Here is a 21,436-nt window from a genome sequence, read left to right on the forward strand (position 1 = left end):
CTGTTCCAGAGAAGAGGCCATAAATAAGAATCTCCAAAATGCTAATTGTATGGATACAATTAATTTCTATTAAGAATTACAGTGTATAAATTGGATTTTTTTTTCCTCATTGTGCATGCTGCTATGAAATAAGGCTGGAGGCTGTTGAGCTGCAGGAATATCAAAACAAAATCCCTGACTTAAGCCATCTTTTGCTGTGACTTTTACATTTATTTGACATTCCTGTGATCGACATATAGGTGTCTTGGCTGTATTTTAAACAGCCAGAAAAGTGCACAGATAATTTTCTCTGTGGAGTGTTCCATGTGATGACTATTCTTTGATGAGAAGACCAGAGTGAATACTGGAGGGCTCTTGCGACCCTCTTGCTGTCATCTTTTTCCCAGCAGTGAAGCACAGCAGTCCCTGAGCCCTTGCTGTGAGGCATGTCCTGCTGCCCACTCTGTGAGCCTGTGCTGCCAGCAGGGCTGATGGCAAGAGGACATTTCGCATACGGATTCCCTTCATAGGAGAGCTAGCAGGTAGCACCGAGCTGCAGCTCCAGAGTGCTACTTCTGTGCCTATAAAGTTGTACTTATCTCCAGAAATAAAAATGGCTGTAAAGGCAAGACTGAAAGCTTCTATTGTTTGTCCCTCCAGAAAGATCAGGAATGAATTTGGTGGGGTTAGGGACTTCAAGAAAAAATTGTAGTGTGTCTTTGATGGACAGAAGGATATCCCTCACTGCCTGAAAACATACACTGCTTGCTTCATTGTGCTTCTGATTAATAAACAGATTTAACTGCATCAACTTCTCCAAGTACTGAGTTGGAAGAAATTAAGCATTGGAGGAGTCTCTGCTTTGCTGGTTAACCATTACAGCATTTCATTATTTACTCTTGAGTCTGCTTAACAAAATACTTGCCTTGAAAGGGTTCAATTTCTAGTTGTTAAAAATGTTTATATTTTTTTATATTACCCCTTTGTACATTTCTCTTTGTGACAAAAAAATAAGAAATGATAGGTGCACGGTCACAAAATGGAAGCAGTAACTAAATCTTAGGGAGAAGCAGGTGCTACCTGCTGTCCTCTTGGTGCATGCTATGGAATTGACTGCATTCCTTTTGAAAGCAACATTTCCCAAACCGTATTCTTAGAACAAAATAAGAAGTGAACTGGACTCTGTTAAATTCAGGGTAATGACAAACCTGAGAGAGGTGCCAGCGTTTGTATTGCTGAGTATCGTCATTTGCTGTGAGAGCTCTTGAAGTGGGATAGTAATAAACTGGCAAGTATCCATACTGCCTGCTTTCTTACATTCTTACATATGGATACCAGGAGCTAGCCAGAAATCTAGCTGAAAAAACAATAATTCCCTCCTTGTCCATCTCAACTGAATTACAACCAAGTTTCCAAAAAGGCTGCCTTTATTTTCTTATTACGATAAAAGGAAAATTTTGCAAATCTACAAAATACTCCAAGAAGATTTAACAGAAATTATTTTTCTACCCATCACCACAAAAATGCTCATCTGTTGTATAGTGTAATGAAAATAGGAAGTCTGACACTACTGATGTTTTTTCAGCTTTGTCCTGATAGCTGCATCTCATAACTAGGCAAAGTAGCAGAGGTTTTGTTTTCCTTTCTTGACTCACACGCAGTAAAGCAGGTATTGATTCCAAGTTCACACTTAATAAAGGCATTACTAACAACAGTCTGATTTTGTGCATTGATATCAAAATGTTCATCTTTATTAACAATTAACTTGCTGCTTGGAATGATTTGGCATCAGCCATGGTCTTGCAGAAGACAGAATGGTTTGCAGAATCAGCATCAGTTTCAGACAAGCCCTGTGTCTCCCGTGGTGAGTTTAGGCACGTGCCTTGTTCTTCCCCTGCAGGTGATATACGCAATGACTTATACCTGACATTGGAAAAGGGAGACTTTGAAAGAGGTGGAAAAAGCGTGCAGAAGAACATCGAAGTGACCATGTATGTTCTGTATGCAGATGGAGAAATCTTGAAGGTAAGCACTTGTTTCCTCTTTGACTTTTGGATGCCATCTGCTTGTTCCATGTGCATGCATGCTGTCTCTGTTATCTGATGCCAGGGAAACTCTAAACTGAAACTAGTTCTTACTATTTTTGGTTTTGACACGGTTTTAAACTATTGTAATGAAAGAAGTGCTCACTTGCCTATTTGAAAGGATTTGGAGCACTGCTCCATGTGGGAATAGGTGCTTCAGAGAAAATCTTTACAAACTGAAAAGCTCATGTAATTTTGCAGCATGATGGCAGTGGCAATAGTAAAATTAAGAGTAACTGCAGTCAGAGAATGCACAGAAGAGCGTGTGACAAATAACTGAAATGAAATAGTGTACACGATAAGACAAGCAAGACTGTTGTTGGAGTTAGTGTGTTGAGTGTGTAGTTCAGTAGCCTTGTTTCCAAGATCTTGGCTTTCACTGTGGGAGGGCTTCGTTCCAGTTGTGGATGGTGTTGTTTAGTGTCTTTCTTTCTCTCTTCTTCAGTATTGCTGAAGAGAAGGAAGTAGATAAGTCAGCTTTGTGTGGGGTGGGAAAGAGTGAGGAAAGGGAGGTAGAAGTATTTTGACAGAAACTTCTATTAGGAATGGAGAAGCAGCTGTATTAAAATGTATTAATCATAACTTCCCCTTCTTTTGTTTTTTAACCTTCGATGCAATAAAATGGTATTTGTAGCCATTCTCTTAGAACAGCCTAAGCACCGAAGTGCCCGTGTGTCTTAACTCATTGCCACAGTTTGTTTTTTGAATTGAAAGGGGAACTTTTCTCTTATTATCATAATTGCTTGTGATCTGATTAAAAATTAAGTACATCTCTTTTAAGGAACTGCTTTGTGCTCACAGCTGTTTCTGGAAGATCACAATCCTTTCCTGTGTAATTGCATTAGGCATACATTTCAACTTGAGTGGCATGTGTTTTTAATCATTGCTGTATTTACAGAGCAGCCTGCCAAAGACAGTGGTAGATCTTTGTTCTCCAAAGTGCAAGATCATCGTTTTCAAATGCCAGCATAGTTTGTAGATGTTACCAGTTATCTTCTGTTTTCAGCTGGGGTGGTCACTGAGATGCTGTTACATTTTCCTTACCGTTGCCATTGCTCCAGCACTACTTCAAGGCTGTGGGTGGAACTGGAGATGGGGCATGGCACAAACTCAGAGAATAATCAAAGTCACTCAATCCAAATAAAAAACAAATCAGGTGAAGATACTTTTTGTAACAGAGACTTTACCTTTGCACCAATTTCTATATTATTGCTACTCAGTGTAGTTCCAGTCAAAGCAATGAAGATTTTTTGAGTATGCCAGGGAGATCTTTGGTTCATGAAGCCTAATTGTCCTTCAGATCAAAGTGTATTTCAAGCATGCAGTCATCAGAATTTTTCTACATAGGACGTACTACACCAGCAAATGTCAACTGAAATACAAGTGAAAGTGCTATCAAGAACAATAAAACCTGAATTCCTTCCCTTTAATTTGATCCCCTTCTCACTGCATAAGTACATTTGTGCTCTCTCTTATTGCACGATAGACCTAGAAAAATAACACATGAAACCAAACATTGGTTGAACTGAATATAGAGACATAATTCAAAGTTCTAAATGGTAATTTGAAGTAAAAATCATAACCACACAGGATAAGGAAATAGTCGCATAGAATTGAGTTCAGAAACTAACGGGGCATTGTCTTTTTTCATTGCTGCCATAGATTCTACTTGATACAAAAATTCTGTAAATTCATCTCCCAAAGGTAAAGTGAATGGGACAGCCACCTGGAATGACTTCTGACTTTGTGGGTTGTCTTACCTTTTAGTGATAAAGTCCTTATGGAAGACAATTGACCCTATTAAATGCATATGACTTTTAATAAAATCTAAATCTATAGAAAGGCCTTGAAAACTGTTAAGAGCTCGTGGTCTCCATCGATCCATAAAATAAAATACAGCTTTATTAGTCCAGGCTATTTTAGTATTTCACATTATATATTAAGAATTTTGTTTAAAACTTATTTTTTCACTGCAAGCACCTGGTTTCTGTAATCTGTGGTAGGGTAAGATCAATCAGTGTGTTGGAACCTGTCGTTTCCATTAGGAGGGGATCTGGTTTCGCTCAGAGGATGACCATACAACTTTTTTCCTAAATGGGGGCAAAGGCGAAGCTGCAGAGGGACTGCTGAAGGGGGGAACTTTTGTTTCAGTCATCCAGCATAATCTAAAGGGAAACACTGAGACTGCAACAAGAGGAGTGCAATTTAAACTTCTTAATATGTAAGATAAGAATGAAGTTTGTGTTGGCTAGGGCTCAGCGTGGGACTGATGATGTGAACTGCCTCGGGTTGTCTGACTGCCGAATGATCTCTTGTGTGACTCGAGGTTGCATTCGCAGTCAAGTGCAGCTATTTTCTGCCTTCTCTTTCATTTTTCTAATCATAGGGTTAATTTAATAACTTTCAGTTGATAGTGCGGTAGGGAAACTAATAAAAAGTCTCCAGTTGAAGCTTACAATAGCATGGGCAGTGCACTGAATGTGTGATCGTTGACCCCAGCACACCACTTTTGGCTGAACGCTGTTCCTGACCTTCAGTGTTTCCGAAAGCCAAATAAGAAAGCGTATGCTGATTTACACTGTGGTGCAGAAATTACGGCTCTGTGAAGCCTGTAGCAGAACCATGCTTAGTGTTAGTGAAAATATTCTGTTTCAGATTCTTATTGCTCTTGAGTATATCTTGGTTCAGAAGTAATCGTACTGAAAACAGTGGAAATCAGTCCCAAACAAGATGAAAGTGTTTTCTTTTCGACATGGTCTCACCCAATTATTAGTATCTTGCAGTATAGTCTGAAAAATAAAAGCCTTGACACGTTTAGGAACTTGAAGGCACTGTGGGCTTTTGGTCTGCCACCACTCCTCTCACTGCAGCCTTTTAGTGTGGGTGCTAGTTTGGTGTTTGTTGCTGTATGAAAAACATGCAGAATACACCTTGTGCCTGGACTGTGGCAAGTAGCATGTGTTTTCTAAGACTTGATAGCACTGAGTTTTGTGGATATGAGCCACAGTTCTGCAGTTTGGCTTAGAGCCTCTGCACTGAATCTCTGTCCAGAGGGGTTGTTCTTGCATTGAATCCCAGGACAGTGAACTTTTCTTTCTTTTTGGGCTCCTTCACAAATTCTTAGCTTTCTCAAAGCCAGAAAAATTAGCACTGAATGAATTAATTAATCTGGTTAATGGGACATACATGTCTCGATAGTCTCTTGATTACACATGAAAAAATACCAAATGAACATGGGTAGTAGTTTCTAGAACAGAGTTTAGAGACACCATGGGGAAATGACCTATCATGTTTTGACACTATTCCATGTGGAGTGTTTTCTCATCAGAGTTTATATCGCATGTGTTGTTTCAATGCTGCTTGGCTTCTGTTTCTTCCTTGGTTCATTATCCCTTGAGATACTAAAAGTGAAGAATCTTAGCTGTCCTTTTTTCTGCGTGGTTTTATAAGATGTCAGAGCTTTTGCATCACTTTAATTGCGAGGACTGCAGTATGATTTAGTGCTTATAAAAGAAAATGTGCTCCCTGCTCAGTATCTTCATTACTAGGGAACTTTCAGTGTCATTATTTCAGGATTTCATATTTTTCCTTCTCTCATGTTTCGACTGAGCATTGCCATACTTCCTGAATAAAACCAACTTATTTTTTTTTCATCTGTATTTTGACTGATTAGTTAAGATCTCTGAACGTTTTAGGTATAAAATCAGAAAGTCACGATATTTTTAGGTAACAGCTACTTAACAGAAATTCTTTTCTTGCCACTAATGAAATAACTTTGATCAGAATTTTCTGGGATACTCAGTGAGTCCAGATGATTACAGTTATGAAAGACTGAAATTTTTAAGAAAACAGTTCAAATATTGATTCTGATCTGAGATACTGAAGGAGAGGTTGTATCAAATGATATTTTCCCAGATGTCTAATACTATGTGATGATTCCCTGGGTCCTTCTTTGGATACGTGCTTGCTTATTTGGACTCGTGTTTATTCTATCTGTCCCATGTTCTGCATAAAATTCTGTTTAAATAATAATTTTGCTTAAATATTAAATTGAGATACTGGAATTCATTTGCTGTCACAGGTGTCCTGCCTCTTCTTTTGACCCAAAATGCAGTTCAAAAATTTCTTCAAGAATTTCAGATTTCGTTGTGTCTGAGTTTGTGCTTCTGACTCTTCCTATACGTCCACAGAAAGAGATGAGTTATATAAGGATTATCACCGTGTAATAAAATGACTCATCTGTAGTGATGTGATGTCTTTTAAATTGTGTTCTTTTGTTCCAGGACTGCATCAGCCTGGGCTCAGGAGAGCCAAGCAGGAGCGCATACCACTCTTTTGTACTTTACCATAACAACAGCCCTCGATGGGGGGAGATCATCAAGCTGCCCATCCCCATTGACAGGTTTCGTGGGTCTCACCTCCGCTTTGAGTTCAGACATTGCTCCAGTGAGTGCAGAATGTAACCTCAAGAAATCTAAAATGTCTGAGGTCTTTCCTTCGTTGATTCATGCTCGAATGAGGCTGTTACTCTATGGAAAGCAGGAAGAAGGCGCCAACTTTAACCGTGCATCTTTACTGTAGTTTGTTAGCCCGTTGCTGTGTTCATTAAACAGCACATTCAAAGCATCATGAGCAATCCCTGCAGGGCAAAACGTTTTGTAGATATTCTCCCCTGCTGTTCTGTTGCTGTGTTTTCCTGTATAATGTTTTCTTTATAGCATGCCCGTGTTTTATTTTACTGTGATCAGCATGTTAGTATTTGGTGAGGCAGTTGGAGCTAGACAACCTTTACAGGTTCCTTCCAACCCAAACCATTCTGTGATTCTCTGACACTGCTGTTTGTTTTGAGGCTTGCTGATGACTTGCATGGATTAAACATAGCACTACGTTATATATTGGTTCTTATGTAACCTGCCTGCTTTTTGTTAGGAGCACAGAGAATTTAGTGAGTGACTTTGTGGAGTATGTGGACAGAATATGAACAAATACGATTATGTACTTGTATCTCCTGTCACAGCAAAAGACAAGGGAGAAAAGAAGCTCTTTGGGTTTGCATTCACTCCGTTGATGAGAGATGATGGCACTACATTGTCGGATGATATCCATGAGCTTTATGTTTATAAGGTACCAGATCTTCTCCACTATTCACCTTTATTTCAATTTACATATCTAATTGTCACTGCATTATCATTTTCTCCCCACATTAGAAGAACTAAAAAATTTGAATCCACATGACTAGGTGTGGATACCTCCTTCTGTTGTAGGTACAACTCAGCTTTTCTCATCAGATACTGATGATTTATCTTTCGTTAATTCTGACTGTTTGAAATTCAATCTTGAGTCTTCTAGTCTTCAGCAGTTTCACCAGCTGACACTGTTATTGTGCACTGAGAAATTGTGTTTCAATGACCAGAATTTCCAAACGCATTGTTACATTGCTGTGTCTCAGCAATGTTGTAGCAAGACACTGGAGAGTTTTCAGGTGTGGGTTTCTTTTGTTGCTGTAGCTGTGCATTTTTTTCTTTTAGCCATATTGATTTGCTTTGGTTTATTTATTCGGTATGAATTTCAGACAGCAACACTAATTTGGAAGGTGCTGATAGGTTCTAAAGAATCAGAATAGTTGGGAGATCACTTTTTTTTTTTAAACCGAGTTTCTTCTGTGTATATAAAAGCCCCGAAGGTGATACGCCCAGCTTTTTCTTACAAGTGTTTGTGTGCACCCAAAAGATCAATAAAAGTACTGCCAAGCAATTTCTATCAGGATGTGTGTGTGGGATGAAATGAATAGACCAGGTAACGTTCTACCTCCTTTCTTTATGCATGCAGTGTGATGAGAACAGCACGTTTAATAACCACGCTCTCTACCTGGGGCTGCCTTGCTGCAAAGAGGACTACAACGGCTGCCCCAATATTCCTTCCAGTCTCATTTTCCAGCGCAGCACCAAAGAGTCCTTTTCAGTCTCCACACAGCTTTCTTCTACCAAACTGACCCAGAATGGTAAGTAGCTGGCACTTCAGAATTGCTCATGGCAACAGGGCAGGTGTGTGTGCTTTATTGACATAAATACTGTTTTAAAACGAAGATAACTTAATTAAATGATTAAATAACAACAAGAAAAAAAAACAATATTGACACTTTTACGCAATCCTAGAGTTTGTTTTTTAGGCTCTTGCAGAGCTACTAAGTGAACCAAAACTTGTTACAGCAATGTTCCCAAAGCACAGGAAGACAAACAGTAGAAAAAGTGTCTTTTTCACAGTGCAGTGTGAGGTTGCCTTAGGGAAGGTGGCAGTATTTTTACTCTCAGAAAGACTTTACAGTTCCTCCTGTTTTTATTCTTGTTAGTACTGTTGCTCTTAATGTTTGTTTTCCTTCTTGTTTTTCTTCCTTTTTTTTTTCTAAGATATGTGAGCAGCAACAAGAGCAGAACTGTAGTGTAATGAATCTCAGTTGGGTCTGTGGTTGCCCTTCTGCCCTTTGTGTATGGATTCTAGCTCTTTCTCTCTTACTGTTCTGCAGTGGATTTGCTTGCCCTGCTGAAATGGAAAGCTTACCCAGATCGCGTGATGGATATTTTAGGAAGACTGAGACACGTCAGCGGCGAGGAAATTGTTAAGGTACTGCATGTGATGACAGTCTTTGGACGTATCTGTGTTAGTAAGCTAATTGATACCTGCAGTGCACATCTGATTGTTGCCTCTTATTATACTTTGTTTCATGCTGTGAAGTCTCAGAGTGTATGAATGGGGATTTTTTTTTTAATACAAAACTGAACGCTCCAAAAATTCATAGTATCCAATCCTCAGGATCAAGCCAGCTTTGGTCCCAAGAAAAGTACCCTCATCCACGTGTACGGTGAGCATTGATCCTCAGCACCTATTGTTCTGCTCTGTGGATGTGCCCCCACTGAGCCACGCTGTTTCCTAATGGGAACGCAGCCACTGATAGTGGTGCTTTGTGCAGGCTTTTCTGTTCCACTCCTATTTTCAGAAATAAGGAGCTATGGTTGACCATTTCTGGAGTGAAGAAAATAGAGCTGACACAGAAGTTTTAGCTTTTCAAGCAGCTAGTGGTATTGATCTGTGTTTCTGTTTTGAAAATATGTTTGAAACCTCTGTGTAGAGGAAGAACAAATCTGAAACCCTGAAAGTTGAGTGCACCATCCTGCAATTCCTAGAACCGTGAAGTGGTGCTGTTGTGCAGAGTGCCAATGTCACACAGAAATGCCATCCCTTGATTAGGAGCTTATGCTGCTTTGTTCTAATGCATTTAAATGTTGCCGTATCTTAATTGTAACTTTCTTGATAGCACCTGTAAAATTAATATGAGAGGAAAATACCTGGTGTATATTGGAATTATTCAAGGTCATATTTAATACATTCGATAGCAAGGCAGGACAAGTGTTTATTTTCTTACAGAAAAAAATAAAATTAAAAGAAGTATTAAATTATTCCAAGGAGAATTCCAAGTTGATTCAATCCTTTAATTGGTTGCCATTTGGCATTGGGATATGAAGAACAGAATGCAGTAAAGAATTTTAGAAAAGGAATTTTATCTTTTCAGAGACTTCATAAATTGTTGCCTTTTATTTCTTGCTTTCCACCCAAGACATTTAACTTGAATATATATAAAAATCACAGTGACAAAAGCAGCGTTTCACTTCATCTTCTGCACTCCTCTCCACAGTCATCTTTTTGAGATGTGTAAAATCACTGAATTGTCTGCATTCAGTATTACAGATGAGAGAAACAATTGACAGTGTATAGCTTGAATCACTCAGTGTTTGTTACAGAAGCCCTACTTTCATTCCTGTTACAGAAGTTTTTGATACTGAGCAGAATTTGGAGCACCATTTATTGTGCTTCCATGTCTTAAATTTGATGAGAATGGCATCCAGTACACTCTAATGTTATGATAATTAAAATACATTGTTTTCCAACCCAAGTAGCACGGAAGGTCAGTTCAGCTGACAGAGGAAGGAACACTCAGTTTTATTTATGTGTAGTACGTATTTCTTATTTTTGTTATAGTTTAATTCTCAGTTAGAAATATCCCTCACAAAGAGAAAAAATCTTAGGAGAAATGAATGAAAAGCTGTCTTGACTCATGGTTGGGCCTGAAACAGTTTGTCCTTGGGTTTACAAAGGTATCAACATGTATGACTTAATTCAAGCAGGGCAAAAAGTTCTTATTTTGAATACAATTGAAACTTTTTGTTTGTCATTTTAGTTCCTTCAAGACATTCTGGACACCCTGTTTGTAGTTTTGGATGACAACACTGAAAAGTATGGCTTGTTGGTCTTTCAGTCTTTGGTGAGCTGATGAATTCTTACTTTCCTTTCTCATGGTCAGTGATTTGGAATGTATATAATAATCCTGAGTGGCTTCAGCTCGCAGTTGGGTGGTAAGCAGCATTTGCTGTCACCTGGGTGAAGCATGCAATAAAATCTCATAACACAAGTATTGACATAAAGAAACTTGTGTGTTCTGCTGTTCTGTAGCTTGTTTATTATAGAACACTATGCACAGTTTCCTTCAGTGAGGCTTCACTACTTCATTTCTTTCAGGTGTTCATCATAAATCTACTGCGTGACAGCAAGTATTTTCATTTTCGACCTGTGATGGACACTTACATTCAGAAGCACTTTGCAGGAGCACTGGCTTATAAGTAAGATTTGTTTATCCATCGCTTCAGAAGATAGTGTGAGAAGCCTTTGAATGAAGTCACTAGGAGTCGTAATGTTTATGTTAGCAGTGGTTTTCAAAAACAGAACTGTCTGGACATAAATTTTCCAGCACGGTTTCAGAGAAAAGCTGCTCGTTGTCACCTGTTGAAATGAGCAGACTTTGATTTTTACCTCGACTTTCTGAAGCGACAAATTCTATTTTCATGGTTGTCTAAATGTCACTCAGCAACACCTCCTTGTCAGTCTGCCAGCTAATGAGCTGTAAGAGTATATACATTCCTTGTCCAAGGACATTGGGATATAGAATGTGAGTGAAAGCTTGCAGAACTGATTGTCATAACTTCCAGAATAGACACTTTCAATGTTGTAAGGTGCTTGTTTATATTTCAGTGGATCAGAAACTTAATCTTCGCTGTTACTTTGAAGATTCTGCTTTATTTTCTAGTATATCTTTTGAGTTTTGCATCAGGCAACAAGACAGACTTGATTGGGAAAGAAGTGAGACTTAGTATTCAGGGGTTTAGTTTTCCTTATCAAAAATACTGACAGTGGCAGACAAAGAACTGCAGAAAGAGTCTAAAAAGGTGTTCTGCCCTCTATTAATAATCATTTCTTTCAGTCAGAGCAAACAGCTAGTAGAAATGTTTTAAACATAGCTCTTTAAGGGAGTCCAAATGGTACTGTGCACTCCAGGAGGATAGTTCTTTGCGATCTTCAGTTTCTAAACACTGCTTTCTTGGAGGAGGCCTAGCATTTCAGGCCAGAAATATAGAGTATGCATTGATTTCGGTTTGATAGAGGCAAGCAATATAGTTCTATTTTTAATAATCTTTTTGATGTTCTCGTAGTCATCAGGAGGTCAAGAGAAGAAATTATTTTCTGGTTTAGAAATTTAAATAAAAGTATATGTTGTATAAAATTCAGCTGTAGCTGATGATTGGAGTGGACTGAAGTTTGACTATTTTTAATAGATCTTTCTCAAGAACCAAAATGTTGCTTCCTGACTTATTTTAAAATGGTATTTGAAGCTGCTGCTGCTGCCCCAGCAGCAGCTTCACCTCCTTGGGCACATTCTTCTGCAGGCTGGTTAAGTAGGGACGAGAAAGTGCTGCTAAAAATGTGTGAAATGAGTTAAGTACAAGAGACAGGTTGTATAGTCATATTTGCAAACCCTTTAATGTCTGCTGTTGCAGAAGACTATGAAGAAAGCAGGTTTGATCAACTCTGAGTTGAAAGATAAAAAGGTAGAAGGGGACAGCCTCTGAACAGTGATGATTGGTAAAGATCTATCCTGAAGCAGTTGTGATTGAATATTATTTAAACTCGACAGTGATGGCTAATCTTCATGTTACTGTTCTTATTGCTGTTATGTTCAGAGAATTGATCCGCTGTTTGAAGTGGTACATGGACCACTCAGCTGAGCTTGTACGCCAAGACCACATTCAGGAGGCAATGAGGGTATGTATTCATTGGAAGTATTTGTGTCCATTTTGTTCGTGACTCCAGAAGGGCTGAGGAAGCTGCAGATAAAATCAAGGGTTGTCTGTCATTGACATCTGAAGCGTTTAACTAGAATTATTTTGTTTTATTGCCAAAAGTGTAATGACTGTGGGAAACAGATTCGCTTCTGTGCAGAAAACAGTGAAAGAACTACGTCTTCGTAAGTCCTTTTGAAACCTTAAGGAGATTTAAGTGCCACTTTAGTGGAATATATATGCACATGTTAGATGTGTTTATGTCTACACCTTGCACTTCAGGGAGCGGTTTTTTTTTTCATGTATTGGGCAGAGCTGCTGTGGTTCAGAGATACAGTTTCCATTTGTGGCTGTGACATAGCTTTATTGCATCGCCAATCCAAGTTCTGTCCTGTTTTGGGAAGATGGAAGTTTTACCATTTCTCATTGCACAGAACCTGGAATCGTGGTTCCCTGACAAGAGTATGATATTGAAAGAAGGCACAACTTCACAATGTTGTGGGAAGTCAAGGGAATAATTTTGGTACTAATGACAGAGAATTCAGAGAGTAAATGAAGTGTTTGTTTTACTGTAAGGGACTGTAAGAGAGAAAGAGAGCAGATAAATGTGCGAGTCCAAATTTTGCAGGAAAGTGTCTTTGGGTGATGGTCCTTCTCACTGTAGGCAGGCTTACGACTGAACATTTTGAGTGTGGGTGCTTTTAAAACTGGCAGCAGTGGCAGGGATTTGCACTTCGCTTTTCTCACTTTTTCACATGAGTATGAATAAGTGAAGCATGTTACAGGTGAAGCACACACATGTACACATACATTGTTGCTTTAACTGCTGGCAAAATACATGGGAAAGTTAAAGGTCATTTATTGTGAATGTCTTTGTGCTTATGTCTTAGTATACATTCCAGATTTTATCACAGTTTTTCATTCCCTCTTGTGGTATTTTTATGCTTTGCTTTGTCTCCTTTGACCTAATTTATTCAACGTTTTTGAGAAAGTAGTTTCTGTTTTTAGAGAATTGGAATGGTACAGCATCCCTGCTATTAAACAGCTTTCAAGATCTCCTGTTGATACTTAGAAGAGCAGTATGCAGGTTTTTACTTTGGCTTTTGTAGATATTTATGTATTTAGAAGATACTTACTTGTAATATTTTTTCAACCAAGTTCCATACAGAGTTGTAAAAATGGGCCAGAGATGACTTTTCATGAAATCCTGTTGGAGCTCTCAGCTTTCTTCTTCTGTGTTTCCGTCCTCATTCTTCATTTTTTGGATTTACAAAGGAACCTGAGAAATGGGAGGCAGATCCCTACCTGCAATGGTTGCGAGGTTTTCCTCCCCCTCAAACTCTTCAGTGGTGTGCAGCGTAGCAGACAGATGTGTGATATTGTTCCTAAGAGGTATTTGTTGAACCTCATACTAGTTCTGTTCAGCAGCTGTGGAAGTATGAGTGTCAGAATGTCTTTCAGAAGGTCAGTTATTCAACATAGTGTTTGAAAATAAATAAAATAAATACATAAAGTAAATTCTTCCAAGGATGCCAAAGCAGCTCTTTGCTTGCTGAGACTCTCAAGTGTTTGCCTCTCAGTGAGTAGGGTCACTTTGAAGAGCTGACAAGCCCCTTCCTAGCAAGGAACAGCTGAGTTGCTTCAGACGTAATAGTGCATCCTCTACCACTGCAGCTGCTGTTGCATCTTAAGGCAAACTGTTGGCTTCACAAGTAGATCTTGGAGGCCCAAATCATTCATTTTCTTTCTTGATTCCCCATGGACATGATAGATATGCAGACGTCTCATACAATTCTAATTCAGACCTTAGTGTTAACAAGCAGTGCTCTAGCCTATCTCAGAAATGGCTTCCCTCACTCAAGACTTTTTCTCAGAAATGATCTATGAAACCTGAAGGAATTGTAACACAGGGACTTCTCCAGCTGTCCTAGAACACGTGGTGTCATTTTCCTTGCTTGCAGCCCTTAACAAGCTCCATGTTGGCTGCATCTAAGTACATCTACCAGTGACTACATGGAAAATTCTGTAGCAGGAGTCTGCATGGTTTGCCCCACAGACGGTTTTACCTTTCCCACTAGACATGGTAAAACTAGTGAAATGTCTCTAGGTGGAGCCCTTTCAGCTTCAGGCATTTTCTGGTGGTGTAATCGCAGGTGGCTTTGCCTAGATCAAGGGATCCACTGGAAAAGCAAGGTCTGTTTCAGAAAGTCCTGTCTTCGTATCGGTGTTCTGGAGCTGAACTGTACCATTGCCACAAGGCTTTACATGAATCGGTGATAAGAAAAAGGTCAGTGTTTGGCAGAGGCTCAAGCAATGTTGTACTTCCCAGCTGATTTTGTGGAAACCCATATTTTCTGAACTGTGGCATCCTGGAAGGTGAGACCCTGATATTCTCAACCTGCCTTTTGAGACTGGAGAGTTCTCCGCATTGTTTTCTTGAATATCAAAAAGAAACGTCCATGTTTCTGGACTTACTCCTAGTTACCTCATTCAGAAGTAATTACCTCTTTGGTGATTTGTATTTTCTACAGTCTTGCTTTTTCTAAGAATACTAGAAAGTTGTGGAGGTAATTGCAGTTGTTCTACCCTGGACAGCTTGTTTCTAGGACTTGCTCCTTTTGTTGATAACACTTTTATAAACCTTGCCTCAGGTCTCTTACCTGCTCTCACAAGACTCTGATTGGTACCTCCACTTGTATCTCTGCACTTACTAATGCAGAATAGTTGCTTCTTGCACTTACAGCAAGTACTCGGTTCTCTGGAAGAAAACATTGCCAGGAGCAGGAAGAAGTTTGCTAGCTGTTCTTGAATGTGAAGTGGATGTGTGTATAGTCTGTTGTCTGTATCTTAGTTTGGTGAAAGAGCAGCTTGCAAAAATTCTTTTGTTTATTTGTAAGAAGGATGTTTGTTTTTCACAGAAGCTTTGATGAAATTCTGTAAAGGTCAACAAAAAACAGAACCTCTTTCTTCAGCTGATATTCTAGTTGCTTACTGGGATTTTGACTGGATGTTAAGTTCTTGTTTGGGACTGTCCTTTGAGACTTTGCCTTCGTATTTATTTCCATGTATTTTTATGAAGGTGGCTTTTTGAGGAAGGTTACCTTCTTCAAGTGATATTTGGATATCCTGAGTTAAGAAAGTAATCTCTGTTTTTTCTTAAAGCAGGTTAGGTTAAGGTGGATTCATCTGTTAGGTATGCTTTATTTTTGAAACTAAACAGACTTTTCTTCTCTATGGCAGATGAGTCCGTATGTGCTGTTGGACTGTCCACCGGATGTAAGAATACACTACAGTAAAGTCATTCAGTGGTTTTGTGCATAGTCCCTGAATGCACAAATCACTCTAATGATGTCTGTGAAGAGTGTCATAATCTACTGCACCTGTAGAAATTTATCCAACACTTTACCTGTGTAATCATAGCAGCTTCTAACTGATGCTGTGTTTTTTAAGAGTACTCTTCTGCCTTTAGTTCTCCTGGGGCATACAGCAGCTGAGCACCAGGTAATCTGTGCAAGTTGAGGTGCTGCTGCTGTGTTCACAAGAGTGAACATGTGTATGGACAGTCACACAGAGAAGAAAGCAAGGTTACTCATCAGTAAGTAGAAGTTCTTCGCCATGTGTTATCTAAACACAAATTTCTTTCCCCATTTCTCTGCTAAAGTACCTGGTAAAATTTGAGGATGATGTGGTTGAGAGGAAATGAGGTTATGATTGTGTTTGTCATTTTGTTTTTTCATGGGATGGTCCCATGAGTCTTCAGACTGCTGATGGCCAGTAACTGGTGTGCGCTCAGCTGTTGGGACCTCTTCTTCGAAGAAACTTCTTCTCATGTGATACTGTTTTCCTTTTGACATCTCTCTTTTTAAGCCTGAATGTAACAGATGGCTTGAATTTCTTCAGTGCACTTCTACATCTTTAAGGCCCTATATGTGTCATATCTGGGATTTTGTAAGTAGTAAAATGCAAAGCTAGTCCAGGTGCTGATGTGTGCTAACAGGGCTTGGTTTGTGTTTTTTGCACCTCAGCTGCCTGTGTGAGCAGCGTGAGCTCTTCGGTTGGTTGTCTTGGTGGATTCACTCTAGGCAGCAGTTTAGGTTGTGTGTGCCAAGGCTGAAAGCCTACCATTGCACTTCCAATGGAGAATTACAGATTTTCAGACAGAGATCCTGTGGTTTGCTGCAAAATATAATCTTCATGTTAAAGTCATGAGCTTTCACATTAGAAATCTGGTTGTCTGTACCAAACCCATAAAACCTGTCACATCTTGATTTGCAGTATTTTGTGTTAGCAGAGATGCTAACCTTAAAGACTGCTATGAACCAACTAAACTTTATCTGGAAGCAGACAGAAGTATAAAGTGTTATTTCCTGTTGGAGTTCTTCGGAGTAAGGAAGCTATGCTGGGAGGTGCTTTACTACAGAGGTATGAGTGAAGTACTGCCAGGTCACTGAAGTTGTGATCATTCCTGAAAAAAATGACTGTAATCATCACCAGGGTTTTGAAATCTGAGATGGATTTGTGGGAGATTTCACATTCTCATTCTCTGTCCTTAAAGCTGTGGTAGTGTTCTAAAGCTTAGAACAAGTTGTTGCCTATAGTACTCAAATGCGTATTTTAGTGTGGTGGCTCAAGTATGTTATGGATGCAAAAATCAGATGAAAGTAAAATTTGTCATTAGAATTACTTTAAGTTCCAAACAATGAATCAGACAAGAATAATTTTGAATCAGTACAGTGTAATGGCTCGAATGTTTCTCTATAAACTATGATTAGTGAATTGCAGCCTGGTTGTTTCCTGTGCTGAGTTCTGAGGATACAGTCAGACTGTACATCTGTCTTCCTTAATGCTCTCTTAATGGTCTGTCACATTAAGCACTGAGGGAAGAGTGAAGTCTAAATGTCACTGGTGTTCAGTGCATTTCTGTGTTAACAGTTTTGTGTGCCAAATGATGGAAAAGGTGTTCTATCTGTGTGGAATATGACAGTCATCATAGCATCTCTGTAGGCCTTGGGTAGATTGGGAAGCTCGTCGCAGGCTGCATAGAACAGCGCGTCGTTCTTCCTTGACATTGGTGCCAAATAAATGGAGCTCTGAATGATACTACTAAACAGAGTTTAGCTAAAGGTGTTTAGGTTGCTAATTGAGACTTTCTAGACGTGTCTTTGAACAAATTATCACTCTTCTACAAAAATATCCACTTTGTCAGCCCTTCAGACCGCAGCATCTACCACCCATAGTTCGAGGGCTGCTCTGAAAGTAATGCCTTCTGTTTAATTTTGTTGGCCCAGAACATCAGAGGTGAATCTTGGTGGGATGGCAGCAGAGGTTGAACCTTCCTGCCAGTATTCCATTACATTTTGTTGCTATACAGGTTATGGTGGCAGAGGGGCACTCTGACAAAATGATATCTGACATGGAAGTGTATACGAAGTTAAGATGAATCACTGAATTCATCCGTGCAGGAAAATATGGCAGCTGTTGACATTTGGCACTGCTTGCTGAACATCTGCGGAGACCGTACAGTGGGGATGTGAGCACAGTGAGGTGGAGGTGTTGTGTGTCAGCAGTGGTGACAGCAACAGTGGTCTCCTGCAAGTGCATATTTTTATGAGTTGGACATGCAGGCTCTTGTTCATTGCTGGCAAAAATGAACAGCTAATGGTGGCAATGAAAAACAGTGTTTTGTAGCTGAGAACTTACTGTGTCAGGTAGTGTTATTGTGCTCTTTTTACCTGGTGTCGTTTCCATGGAAATAAGGAGGTGGCATTGCTTTTGGAGCAACCTGTGCATATTGGTGTTAAATGCCATTTCTGTGCAGGTTATTGTTCCTCTGCTGGGTGCTCTCCAAATTTTGTATGTGATGATAAAGGGAAGGTTCCTTAAGTTATCCCAGCTGGAAGTAAAAAGATGTGCACGCAGTGTAGTGCAGCTGCTGCTTGCTATTGCTGTGGGCTGCCAGAGTGCTTCATGTGCTGCCCATGTCTTCTGTTCCTGTGTCTGCACTCATTTCTGTCTGTACCTGTGGCTGTCAGAGGCAGGCTTCACTGTTGTGTTCATATTGAAAAGCACGCAGTTCTTTTTCCAGGAAACACTTCTGTCCCACTGACAGTCCACTTATCTTAACCCAGATTAGCAAGCTCAAGTAAGGGTAAAATTTGAACGAAGACAGGAAAACAGCTTCTTCAGATAGAGTCACTGTACCAAGTCATTAGCAAACTCCAAATCTCCCATCTACACCAAAATTTTCCTCAGATTGTGTATATTGACTTTATCTAGTTGAGTTAAATGCATGCTTGTTTTTTTTTTTTTTTTGTTAGTGGGGTGTATTAGTCACAAAGATTATTGTTGGGAATGAATACTTGTGTATGAGTAGCACTTCCTTTACTGAATTATAGAATTTACAAAACCTGCTTTTCTTTTTCTTTTCCAAGCTGAACAATTATGCACCTAGAGTCTTTCCTGGTTCTCTTTAAAGCTCCTGTATTTTTCTTTCTCTCTGTCTTAATTTCCTTCCTCTCCTGCTCCTTAAGGCCTTGGAATATCTTTTCAAGTTCATTGTCCAATCTCGGATCCTTTACTCCAGAGCTACTTGTGGAATGGAGGAGGAGCAGTTCCGCTCCAGCATCCAAGAGCTTTTCCAGTCCATCAGATTTGTGCTCAGCTTGGACAGCAGGAGTTCTGAGACTCTGATCTTCACACAGGTTTGCTTTTTTCTACACTTTAACTGGCGAGCTGAAGGGCAACTATTTTCTGCAATGGTGGTATATGGGCACGTGACAGCTGAGTGCAGATTAGTTTAGCTTTCATGCTCTAGCAATCTGTTAATACTGAAAAACAGAATAGTCAATAGAGAGTGTCAGAGCATCTTTGCACCACATCAGTTACAGATGCTGAACTGTGGAGTCTCAAGAGGGAAACAACTTGTCACATGAGAATTCAGTTTCTCCTCTTCACAAAAGTAAAATGTATTGTCAAATCTCTGGTGCTCTTACACTTGTCCTGAAGAAATTTTAAGTAGTTACAGTAGCTCACATCAAAAATAGAGGTCACAGCAACATCGCCGTGGAGAAGTTCTCCCAGTAGTCCCAGTGTACTCCCAGTCTGGAAAACTTAATTCCAGCATAGTCTAACATTAGTTAGAATGATGTGCAGCCTGACTGCATGCAGACTGTGATACCTACACTCTCATTTAATATGCTATTTTAAATATGGCCCAGGTGAATTCACTGAGACTTCTGTGGGCTACAGATACTACCAAAGTGAGTGAGGATTTTGCAGTGTCTCATTTCATATTTGAGAAGAGTACTCTGCTAAACGACACACTTCTATGCTGAAAAGATGTGAATAATAATGTTAAATATTATGTGTATGCCTCCGCTCAGGAAATCTCAAGGATGGATCACCTAGAACATCCTGGTAATATGAAGGTGATTTGTAATTACTAATTTACTATTTGCAGATGTTTTGAGCACCTACTGTAACTTGTCAAAGCAGTCGTTGCTGCGAATGTCACAACAAAATAGTGACTGCAGTGGTTTGGGAAGCAATGTGGTCTCTTGCTTAAGAAGATGTTCTGCAAGGTTTTGAGAAGAGTTCTCTACTCTTTTGTTTAATCACTAATTAGTGGGTTTAATGAGGTGACACAGGAGCATGAGAAAACAGTGCACAGATTCTTTCAGACAGTGAGTGGGAGCAGCATCTGGTGAATGTAGGATGTTTAGGCTGGGTTTGTTTGGTTTCTAGCTGTAGGGATCACAAGTACAGAGAGAAACTAGTTTTGAGGATGGGGTTATTTTCCCTTTCTGTTTTTTTGTTTCTTTTCTTACTATCTTTGCTCTACACTTTTGTAATTTGGAAAGTTTGTCCTTGTTTAATCTTTGAAAAGTTTACTGTTTTGTTTTCCCCGTGCCACTGTGTTGCCCCTTGATCCCAATTGCCCCGTAGGCCTCTCAGCCTGGAGGTCAGGTGAGCGGAGCTGGGACATGTGCCCCACAAAAAAGTGGTGGTACTTCAAGGCCGTCATTTAATTTTGTAAGTAACGATCCCCAAAACCGCACAAGTATTTCATTGTGGATGTTCCCAGTGAATCCCTTTTCCTTACCCCAATCCATCTTTTCCTGCATATAAACCAGAATTTAATGTTTAAGTGGCTGGTACTTTAAAACTAGGAAACATGGAATGTTTCAGTCATTAATGGAGCAGCTTATGGCAGCTTTGGTAATACAGTATTGAGGGCATGTGCAGAATGGCATAAATCACATTGTTCAGGCAAACCAAGGAGATGACATTTGAGTGTCAGAAATCTGGACAGCTGTTATACAGAAGTGCTTGAGGCCTTAGTAAACATAATTTCCTTCACACCTTTCCTCTTATCCAGGATATTAGATCTCAGTGCAGCCTTTGTCGGCAGTGAGATAAGAACTGCTTTGTGTCCTTAATTCCAGGCAATTAGTTCGACAAGAGTGATGCTCCAGAATGCTTCAGGTTCTTACACAGAAAAGGGCCCTTCAAGGAACTGCTGAAACAATGCAGCTGTTCCTCAAGACAGAGCCAAAACTTCCTGAAGAGATCCCATACACATCCTTGAATTGCTAGTGGAAATTCTGAAGGGCTGCAGCAATCCTTCTGCCTCATAGTAACAGAAATAAGATTAGGAAAACTTTGTTGGGCCAATATTATAATTTCGTTTGCATTATCCTAAAGATAATGATGATGAATGGATTTGCAGCTGTTACAGCCTTCCAAAGTACCATGAACTATTTAAATGATTCATATTTGTTTATTTTGTTAGTACATTGTATCTGTGTAGCAACAAATAGGTGACAACACCCAGGAGGCTATGTGGGTTTTTGTGTAATCTGAATTCAGTGTAACAAGACAAGATGTTGAGAGAGATAACAAGCACGAAGAAGAAAGAGGTAAATTTATATTCAGAATAATTTAATGGGCTCTTCAGTGTTTACCAAGTTAGTCATGAAAATAATTTACACTTTGCTCAAAGACTATTAAATGAATAGAGCTGTTGTTTGGAGGAAAAGATTCTTAGAAGAAACACATGGCAAAGAAGGGTGCTGTCTGTTACGTGAGATTAGGAGAGGCATTCTGAGTGTTAGAGCCGGCATGAAAGGTGTATGGAAATGTTTATGGAATGAGAGAACAGAAAAATCCGTGAGGAAAAGATCTTGCAGGATAGAACAAGGTGGTAAG

The 21,436-nt window shown here is 39.5% G+C and overlaps 1 protein-coding gene across 2 annotated transcripts in view; it reads left to right on the forward strand.

Annotated features, from left to right (window-relative positions):
* Positions 1–21,436, forward strand: part of DOCK3 (dedicator of cytokinesis 3) — a 196,392-nt gene that overhangs the window by 122,476 nt on the left and 52,480 nt on the right. For both annotated transcript variants that reach the window (XM_065749928.1, XM_065749929.1), the window contains 9 exons: positions 1,880–2,004; positions 6,347–6,509; positions 7,081–7,187; positions 7,893–8,064; positions 8,587–8,684; positions 10,297–10,380; positions 10,635–10,735; positions 12,131–12,212; positions 18,760–18,930. In XM_065749928.1, the coding sequence (XP_065606000.1) occupies positions 1,880–2,004; positions 6,347–6,509; positions 7,081–7,187; positions 7,893–8,064; positions 8,587–8,684; positions 10,297–10,380; positions 10,635–10,735; positions 12,131–12,212; positions 18,760–18,930 (1,103 nt within the window). The remainder of the gene's footprint in view (positions 1–1,879; positions 2,005–6,346; positions 6,510–7,080; positions 7,188–7,892; positions 8,065–8,586; positions 8,685–10,296; positions 10,381–10,634; positions 10,736–12,130; positions 12,213–18,759; positions 18,931–21,436) is intronic.

This window comes from Cyrtonyx montezumae, unplaced genomic scaffold, assembly GCF_038088225.1.
Source record: "Cyrtonyx montezumae isolate F1298 unplaced genomic scaffold, pur_monq_1.0 scaffold_6, whole genome shotgun sequence".
Lineage (NCBI taxonomy): Eukaryota > Metazoa > Chordata > Aves > Galliformes > Odontophoridae > Cyrtonyx > Cyrtonyx montezumae.